The sequence below is a fragment of the Alosa pseudoharengus genome, unplaced genomic scaffold, assembly GCF_046254945.1.
Source record: "Alosa pseudoharengus isolate Yale_2024_CS ecotype anadromous, Long Island Sound unplaced genomic scaffold, YU_APseudo_1.1 YU_APseudo_1.1_scf_2, whole genome shotgun sequence".
NCBI lineage: Eukaryota > Metazoa > Chordata > Actinopteri > Clupeiformes > Clupeidae > Alosa > Alosa pseudoharengus.
The window spans coordinates 35641193-35651589 of NW_027468663.1; the positions used below are offsets into that span (position 1 = coordinate 35641193).

Sequence of the window (10397 nt, forward strand, 5' to 3'; positions counted from 1 at the left end):
GGAATGACCCAGTGTTCTCCATTCTAGCAGTGATTTGGGGATTTTCCAAATGCATTTTAAAACTCAACTGTTTACCTTACATCAGGGTCATGGCTTATAGGAAGACTTGCTTTCATTATTGTCAAATTGTTGTTTTGTTATCTACATGTATATTTAGAGCTTTAGGGCTTTTAGAGGACAGTAACGAGTGACATGAAGCAAGTGGGAGAGAGGGAGAGAGATGGGGTGGGATTGGAAAATGACCCAGGTCCAGGTCGGACTCAAACCCAAGTCCCACTCCCCACAATAGCTGGTTGCGCCACAGCACCCCCCATAATTATTCTTAGTAGTATTAGTTTATTATAATATTTCAAAATGCATTAGACTTTACACACTATTCATTTAGGTGCTGATGTAATGTTTATTCTTACTATTGTATGTCACTTTGGACAAAAGCATATGCTAAGAAAACTACATTTTGTAATGTAAAATAGTTTTTTTCCTAATGGACCTGTCAGTATTACCCAAAAGCTAAGTTGAACTGTGTTGCTAGTCTAAATAGCTTGCTTTTCCCCACTGAAATTTCAGATTCAGATATGATATATTTGTCATATGTACAGCTATAACAGTGTACAACAGGTAATGAAATGTAAAACAGTTTGTGAAATGTAAGACAACGCGTGCATGACATGTAGGAGCTTTTCAGCAAGGTGTTAGTCTGTGTGACAGCTGCTAGTGTGTCTGATGTGAATGTGACTTTCGGTTCCTCCCACATACTCGGGCCTGATAGAAGCCTCGTCTACTCTGAAGAAGGTGACAAAACACATCTGTGGAAACGAGTATAGTGTGTTGTCCCGGTTCCCATGATAAAGCAAAGCAATAATCAAGCTGCTGATTATTTCCATCCTCAAATGTGTTTTTCACACACACACACACACACACACACACACACACACACACACATACACAGACATATGTAAACAGACAGACACAAACACACATTTATTTTACCTTTATTTTACCAGGTGGGTCCCATTGAGATCTCAAATCTCATAATTTTTAAGGGGAGCCCTGGGTAAACAAAAGTACACTAAGAACACAAACATGTGGACTGTACTTTATCGCCTCAAGTTAACTATCCTAGGCCTTCTATCAGTGCACTCTGGACATAGTGAAAAGAGAACATAGACCTGTAATATGGTGTCATCACCATAGTCTCTATTTTAGGGGATTTGAGGTCACAAGGTTACAGAGAGCAGTTTTCTTACACTTTTATTTATGAAATTTGGTGTTCATGTGAGGGATAATGGACGACACAGCGTTTGGTTCACAGTAATGCTTTCGAGGTAGTACTACACCTTGTAAGCGAATTACTTTCTGTGAACCGAACACTGTGGAGTCCATTATCCTGCTTAATATGCTATTTATTATTTCTTTAAACTCAGACTCATTGGTCTTGGCTCATTTTCTGTGAAGAACATAAAAAATAACCTATTTTCAATGACTGCACACCATACACCAACCCCCCCCCCCCCTACACATAACTTATATATGTGGTGTTCGGGTGTACTGGACCCGAGTGTGTAATAATTGTAATTGTAAAGTTATCATACCTTAACTGTGTCCTCATCATAACTGGGCCTGCTATGTGTGTGTGTGTGTGTGTGTGTGTGTGTGTGTGTGTGCATGCGTGTCTGAGTGTAGGAGTGTGTGAATGTTGTCTTTCTGCACCTACTATTCCCACACAAAGTTACAAAATGTTTATATTTCAAGCACTTGCACATTTTCTGATTAAGTTCTAAGAAATAAGCATCAATAATGATCAAAAATCTTGTTTCTATTTTGTTACTTTATTTATAATTGAATTTCCTCATTTTCTCACAAACAACAAAAATCATTTATATGATCATAAATGTGATCTCACAGGAGTAAATGGCAAAAATGGATCAAAATTATGTCTATATCATTGGTAATTGAGCTAATGTAAACATCTGATAATTATTTTTGTATAAATTGTTATGGCTGATTTAAACATTTTATTATATAAATAAATGTTATAATAAAATAAAATGTTATGGCTGATTTTGATTTAAAAGCCTAATAATGTGGTGGGTCCACCAGACCTGGGAACACGCTGAGTAACAAACATATGAACACCTTACACAGGTTAAATGGGTGAGTGTGAAAGATACTACAGCAATCTAGGAACCTTTTTCAACTTTAAACTACTGAACGCCATGACAGTGTTAGGTTAGAACCCCCGGCTGGGAAATCATGCAACTGCTCTAACAACCTGCTGTCAATCAGTGTACACAATGATTATTACAGACATAGATGGAAAACATACAATATAAGGTTAAAATAAAAAAATAAAAACTTATATGTAAGCCTACAAGAAGAGGAAAGATTATGGTATTGCAATATGGCTTTAGCTGTTTACTTGTTTACCTGTTTACCTACCATGAAAAATTAAAGACTGTTTCTTTGTGTGAATATTTGTGGGACAGGGATCATTTGGAAGATTTCAGTGGCTAAGATCATGAGGCATGTCATCATCAGCCTCATAACCAGCATTTTTCAGTCTTGTTTTTGTTACTTTTGTTTAGATTTACATTAACTGCGGCTGAAGCAATATAAGTAGCAAAGCCATTCATTGCATTCCCTTCTCTACATTGTTTGAATTTTCAATCAACATGCCTCGGTGGGGAAAAGTGTCAAAATGACCCCATGACCTTCCCACTGGTGTACTTCCGTGATAAGTAGTTGGACCCCGCCTATGTTGCCTATTTTCCTTTTGCACCACTTAGGTGTTCACTGTTATGTGGTTGATACTCAACTTGCGCTCTAAAATTTTGCATAACTAAGTGAAGTTTTATTTTGGCTCAGGCATTGTCACCTTCAGATCAATCTTTTAAAAACCGAGCTTCAAATATTCCCAGCCAATTTAGCTATCCCAGAAAATGTAACTTGCTTCATGCTTCATCTTCACGGATCCCACATAAAACCGTACAGAAAATGGGTGTTATAATTATTATTTATATTCAATTTATCTAAGCCTAGCGCCAGTCTTAATGTCTTGACAGTTCACATTCAATAATATTTCTAAAGTCAGACTCTATCTCAATCTGTAACTCTCTGATGGGCCCGTCTCACATGTTAGACATGGCTGGCAGGGAGATGATGTCACTGGGTGTGCTTTACTGTGTCATAGAGGATTTCAGGTGGCGCTATGTCGACTGGCTCTCTCCTCGTCATTGGCACAGGTAGGTGCTTCACTGTGCCATAGAAGATTTCAGGTGGCGCTATGTTAACTGTCTCTCTCCTCGACATTGGCACAGGTAGATGCTTCACTGTGTCATAGAGGATTTCAGGTGGCGCTATGTTGACTGGCTCTTTCTTGGTCATTGGCACAGGTATGTGCTTGACAGTAGCATAGGTGATTGGTTCTGTGATTGAGTTCACTGACGACCTCCTTCTGTTTTTCCTTGCTTCCTCCTTTGGAAAAATAAATGTATTGTTTTCTGCTCTTGAAGTATTGAGGTGAACTACAGTTCAACTTAATGCAGTGTGTTTCCACCTTGATTTGACCAGTTTGTGTTGTATTGAAGAAAAAAACATGCAAGGCGTTTAAAGCCTTGCATGTTTTTTTCTTCAATACAACCTCAGGGTTTGTCAGAGACATGAAGCACTTAAACAGCATCCTACATGTACATAGTCAGTATGCAATATGTGATGCACCACAACAATACAGAGGCCACAAATGAATCAGACAGACATTACTAAAAAAGAGTCAATTAAGACTTTGAGAAAAATAAATAATCAAATAATCACTTTCTGTGGTGATTCTGCATTAAGTGCATTCCTTGCTGTGTCTCACTTACCAGCTTAAAGCGTTGTTGCTTGTTGTTTCTGGCAGTTTCCCTATTGGCTAATAACGAGTTATTTTTAAAAATGTATCAAAAGTTCCCCCTCCCCCATGGAGATAGTAGGCTATGTTAGCCCATCTAACAGCAAATGTCAAGACGTGAGATCACGAGATTCTGTTCTTGGTAGGCTAAACTAGTGGAAAAATGTAAACAAATTTGGTAGCCAGAAAACATAACAGAGGATAGAAAATACAAAAAAGGAGGGAGAGAAAGCAAAGAACACCTTTTGTGCAATTTTGGGAACTCTATGATGAATAGAACTGAAATAGATGATGATCAAAAACTCATGAAAATGCACGATCTGGACATTTTATCTGGACATTTTGTTATATCATGCCTGTGATGCCATTAAAACACCAAAGAAAAAGGAAATGTGTTCGGATTGTGCATCTGGATTTAATATAGTCCATTTCTTATAGGGCTCAGGTCACCCCAATTCATATGTTTTGATTCACACATTCACATTTTTACCTTTTACATTCAGCAACTTATAATATTTTTGCTACTTTGAAATTGAGCATAACATATAGACCCCTAGCCAATTTTTATCATCATATTTAATTATTGCCATGGTGTGATAGTGTCATCATTATCATCAGATGATGGTGATGACCAAAACCTTCAATGTTTATATATATATTTATCAGTAACTCAGATCAGAGGGATCAGAATTGATGGTTAATCAATTGAAAATATTTTTTGTAATTTTTTACATTTTGTATTGATTGTGAAACTGATATAAATTAATATTGATGGGGGGAGCGACACAAGTGGATGCAGCGTCCATACCACAAGTCAAGTCCAAGTGCCCACGTGGACTTGGGTGAGAGAGCTCACTCGTTTGCTGTCACTCTTCACTGTCCTATCTAAAGGCAAAAAGCCCCAGAATATACTTTTTGTAAAAGTATTAAACTCCAAATATGATCAAAGTATTATTTGACATTCCTATTGAGCAGATCTGCATTCACTACTGTATATATAAACTTACTGCTTTAAAGCATTTCTGAGAAAATATATTAGTTATATTTGTTATTTCAGAACATTTAATAAGGCAGTCAACCCTTTGGTATTCTATGAGGGGGGTGAATAAAAACACATGCATATGATAGTTACTAGCAGTGTTGCATTGTGACAATGTCAGTGCTTCATGTGAAAAGTATAACAAATAATTTAGAATAAAATAGTAGAATTATTTTCCAGTAAATGGCCATTTTTGAATACAGTAATGTAAGTAATCAAATCAGACTCAGAAGTTTTGCATGTTTGTATCTGTCTCAAAAGTATCCGTTATTATAGAAGACCCCACATTCCATACTCCTCCTTTTTGTTTGTTAATCGACATCGGGTATCTTGAAAGGCACTACATAAATATAAGGTATTATTATTATCATTATTATTATTATTATTATTATTATTATTATTATTATTATTATTATTATTATTTAAGGTGTGATACACACATATACAAGTTTTGAGTCTGATTTATTTCCAAGTTGTAATGCAGAAAATGACTGACATACCTGGATATTGTGGTCTGTTTATGTTCCAGATGAAAAGTGAAATAAATAAATACATAAATAAATAATAATAAAATGTCAGTATAGGAATAGTAATGTATAATATGAAGTCAAAGTGTATGATATAGACTCATGAGTTACAGAAAGATTTGCAGCCTTACCTCTGCTCTTGTGCCGCCAATAAATAGCAGCTACAATCATAGCACTGATTACACAAGCTACAATTCCAAAAATGACTTCTATTGTCCACCTCTGTGTATCAGTCTGTCTTTCTACAGAGAACATACATACGTATGGTTTACCAGTTGAACATAATATATATGGCTAATATGTGTTCATATGATATGCTCAAATCTCTTACTTCTGGACAGTTGGCAGAGAGGCTCAAGCTCAATGAAGGTCTGATTCCAGCTAACAGGGTTGCTATGGTTACAGGAGACGGTGGCATGATTGAGAGAGATGGAGAGGAATCTGTTTCTTCCCTCCTGAGAGCAGAAGGTGCCGTCACAGCTGGAGATCAGAAACATGTTGAGTCCTGTGCAGTTTAGAGTCACATTACAGGAGTCACTGCTGGACCAGTTAGACACCACAGTCAGAGTCGGGGCTGCTGCATGCTCTGTACACACACACACACACATGCACACAATCAAAAGGCAACTAAGTATACATATTCCTACTCTCAAAAAACATGCGGGACGCCAAGGCACTCATTTTAGGAATAAAACCGCTTTATGAAATATGCTAGTTACTAAAACCAACATGTCTCCCATGTTACCAACATGTTTTGGCCACCATCTAGGCCTTCATCAGGGCAAGAGTGACAAACGGTGCACACACACACACACACACACATACTGTACACACACGCGCACACACACACACACACACACACACACACACACACACACACACAGGCAACTAAGTAGTCATATTCATACTCTCCTCTAATGCTCTAACCATGTCAAAAATAACAATATTGCTACTATGACAGCTTTTGATTCACTCACCCAGGACAGAAATGCTGAAATCAGCCACCATCTCTTTTGGTTTACCATCAACATTCCTCACTGCAGTGTAGTGACCAGAGTCATTCTTCATCAGATTCCCCAGCCTCAGAGAGAAGGTGTCCTTGTCAAACTCTACTCTGCCTTTAAAATGTGGATCAATATAAATTGTTCTATTCCTGTAGTCTGTAATAGTCATGTTGTTAACAGACCAATCAAGTGCTATTAAGTTGTTCTTGTCCACATGCCCCCTTATGTTCAGGGTGACTGATTCTCCCTCTCGCACCTTCAACACCTCACACGTCGATACTGTAGAGACAAAAAAAACACTTTTAAATATGATACTTATTAGGCAAGTCACAGGTAAGGAATAAGTTTTACCAGGGTAAGTGTATTCTCTCCAATTAAGAACGATGCAACTTGTTTCAACTTGTTAAACCATATAATGTAAATGGCCTTTATGTAAAATAAAGTCGACGACACAACAATAACAATAATAATAACAATAATAATAATAATAAGCAGCTCACGAGCGTCTGTACCTGTGAGGAGGACGGCAAGGAGAAAACAACACGTCCATTTTACACACATTGTAGCCAGCGTCTGTCCTTCTGCCTAGTCAAGGTCACACTTACAAACAGCAAGAGCAACCCACTGTCTACTTTCAACCCACTAATACACACCTAGACACATACACACACTCCCATAAGACCTGGCCTCTTGGCACATTTACTCAATGTTATGGCTAATGAATAACATATTGGTTATGGAACCCAAAACAAGGATTAACCTCAGAATACATGAAGAAAATATGTGGGTGACACATTTTGCAATGTAAATCACAAGACTATTTTTTCACTAAACCAATTCTTTTCTTCACAGTTGTTCACCAATTCTTTCCTTCACAGTTGGTCACACATCTTTACAGTTGTTCACCAATTCTTTCCTTGACAGTTGTTCACCAATTCTTTTTTTCACAGTTGTTCACACACCTTGCCAGTTGTTCACCAATTCGTTCCTTAACAGTGGTTCACCAATTATTTTCTTCACAGTTGTTCACACATCAGTTGTTCATCTTTTAAAGAACATACACTGCCAAGGTTTAATATGATACGATCAGAGGCTGCCATTGGTTGTTTAAGAAAGTGCCTCAACAGAGTTCTTTTGTCTGTTATCGTATTAACTTTTTGGTTACACTTTACTTGAAGGTATCTACATAAGACTGACATGACACTGTCATGAATGTGTCATAAACATTATAAACAAATCATAAACGTTAGGGTTAGGGTTCATGTGTCATGACTGTCATGTGTTCAAGACAGTGTCATGACACTCTTATGAAGATATCTTCAAGTAAAGTGTTACCAACTTTTTTATAATAAACCTTACAACTAATGATATCAGATAAACAGGCCTTCAGCACGGTCGGTCACTGATCAATGTGTATTTAATGCTTTCTTCTCCCCACTCTCTGTGTAGCAAACTGCCACGTAGATCTGAGTTTTTATATGAAGAACGGCTAAACACACCCTGAACTTCAACTAGCAGCCCAGGTTATGTGCTACAAGGGTTTTGGGGCAACTAACTGCTCTACTAAACTAAACCAGATCAGACCAAGCAGCCCCCAACAGCAGGCGATCATCCCACCTCTTCTCACGTACACCACAGGTGACATAACACAGGTCATACTGTACATGTCCTCTCATGCACAGAAATCACACACAGCCCACAGACACATCTATAATCGTCTCTCATCGCCCTCTGCGTGCAGATAGACACGTAGGCTAGACGAGAAGCTACCACAGCTTTATATTCACACAGTGTGGCCGAGGGTACAGTGTCGTTGTGCTGATGGTAGAGTGCTACAGTGCTACACAGTGACAAAAAAATGCTCTCATGTGATTAACAATTACGACTAACCCAGGATGTGGAGATTCCTGTTTCTCGGTTAGTCGGCAACAGCAACACTTTCAGGAACCTTAGATGACCTCTGTGGGTGGGAACTGGCTATGGGCCTCAGCTTGGGTGTCATAATGAAATGTAGCCTCAATCACAAGGTCATGTTGATTTAGACCCTACATTACGCAGTACGCACACAACTTCTTGTGCAGGCCATGGCCCACTCCAAACTGGCAAATGCAATATTGGCTAGCCAACCTGCCAACAGCCAAGTGATCACCTAAACAATCACACTAGGCCATTAAATAGGGGGTAGAGACAGACAGGCTGGGAGTGCATTCATTTCAAACACTGAACATTATGACAGTGCTAGCTGAGCGCCACCTGCTGTGTAAACCTTGCTACTGACATTGACAATTTAATATCTTATTTCTTCCATTCTATGGTATTGTATTGATGCAAAAAAAATCATAAACGGTAGCCTATAATATTATGAGTGACAAAATCAAGCCTAAATGTTAAGCAGGTGTGTTGGTTTTACATTTGGTGAGCCTTAGCCCCAAAAAGGTTGAGAACCTCTGCTTTACATTATTTATATGATATCTATCTTCTAAACACACCAGACAGGGTGCTCTTTCTATTTAGTATAGCCTCTTTTTGGGTTTGTGTTGTTCTTGCACTGTCCACTAATATCTGACGTCACCTTGGAGGACCAACAATCATCGGCGGAAGAACTCCCGGTTGAATTTGGTTAGCGGCAAGAAGTTGCTGTTCTCTGCCGAGTACAGTTTTTACGGATTTATCCCCTGTCTACGATACTGGTGTGCACCATGTCTGTGGACTACGCTGCAGGACTCTCACCATACGCGGATAAAGGCGTTTGTGGTATCCCAGAGGTTGGTTACTGTTGATTCATTCGGTGTACTTTGCAAGTTAGCTATGTCAGCTAGCGTTAGCTTTTTGATAGGCCTGCTCCATGCATTCATAGTCAACAATGCGTTAGCAACGTTGTCGCAACCAACGTTACTGTGTTATCTTAACTTTAGATTAAGATCCACTTGCATAACAGGCCTATTGTTACTATTGAATAATTAACACAATTTGGATAGCGATAACATAGCTAGCTAGCTAGCAAGTGAACATAGCTCAAGACCAACTAGTGAAGGTAAAACAAAGCATCAAGATGAATTCGTGAAGTTTCCCCTCAGGATCTGAAATGCAGATTGTTGGGCGATCGCGTGCTAAACTGTAGCATATCCCCGTTGCCTGTGCAGGTGTTCGACAGCCCGGAGGAACTGCGGAGTAAAGTGGAGACTCTGGCCAAGCTCGTGCGGGACGCTCAGTACCTGGTGGTGCACACGGGCGCAGGGATCAGCACATCTGCGGGCATACCCGACTTCAGGTAACTCCTGCCCTGTGCCGCTCAACTGACCTGTCCACGCTCCCCGTGTTTAAAACCACGAGGAATGCTGTTGTCTTTCTATCATCCAACGCAAACACGTGAAGTTGCTCAATAAATTAGTATTTCATCTCGTCATTTTTACAAGACGGTACGTTCTTGGTTATAGTCTGATAGACCTTTGAGGGATATATTACTGAGCGGCCCTGGAGCCCAAGCCTATGCGTGACGTCGCCACTTCTCCACCCCTTATCCCCTTATCCCCTACGTGTGATAATCATGCTTTGTTGTTGTCATCTATCATCTATTTTAAGATGCCTTGAATCTGTTGATGGTTATTTTGTAAGTCTCAATCTGTCTATTTTCTTCTTCTCGGACCCCCCTAGTTAAGCTGAGTTTACCAAGTTTCTTGTGTGGGGGGGGGAGTCATTGGCTCATAATCTGTCCATGCCTTTGGTGACTGCAGTAGTGTGGCTGGTGCAGTACTTGATGGGTGTATATGTAACAGAGGTCGGTTCATCCACCGCTCACGGCCCTCGAACCCGCCACCTCAACACACACCGGCATGGGAGTCGAACGCTCTAACCACTGAGCTAAAAGCCCAGGTTTCCAACTCAGCGGGGTTAGAAGCACACGCACAACTAGCATGTAGGCCCAGGCTGGTGCAGTACTT

At 39.5% G+C, this 10397-nt stretch overlaps 1 protein-coding gene and 1 long non-coding RNA gene across 2 annotated transcripts in view; one reads left to right on the top strand and one right to left on the bottom strand.

Annotated features, from left to right (window-relative positions):
* Nucleotides 1–5589: 5589 nt before the first annotated feature.
* On the bottom strand, nt 5590–7045 carry LOC143135258 (uncharacterized). Its single transcript, XR_012988866.1, has 4 exons — nt 6969–7045; nt 6430–6735; nt 5784–6038; nt 5590–5694 (listed from the first exon to the last, which is right to left on the bottom strand). It is a non-coding gene; the product is annotated as an uncharacterized LOC143135258 (long non-coding RNA).
* Nucleotides 7046–9059: 2014 nt separating this feature from the next.
* The window catches only part of sirt6 (sirtuin 6), a 26183-nt gene continuing 24845 nt past the window's right edge, over nt 9060–10397 (top strand). The window contains exons 1-2 of the mRNA XM_076294818.1: nt 9060–9221; nt 9600–9727. Of these exons, the coding sequence (XP_076150933.1) occupies nt 9156–9221; nt 9600–9727 (194 nt within the window). The 5' untranslated portion in view covers nt 9060–9155. The remainder of the gene's footprint in view (nt 9222–9599; nt 9728–10397) is intronic.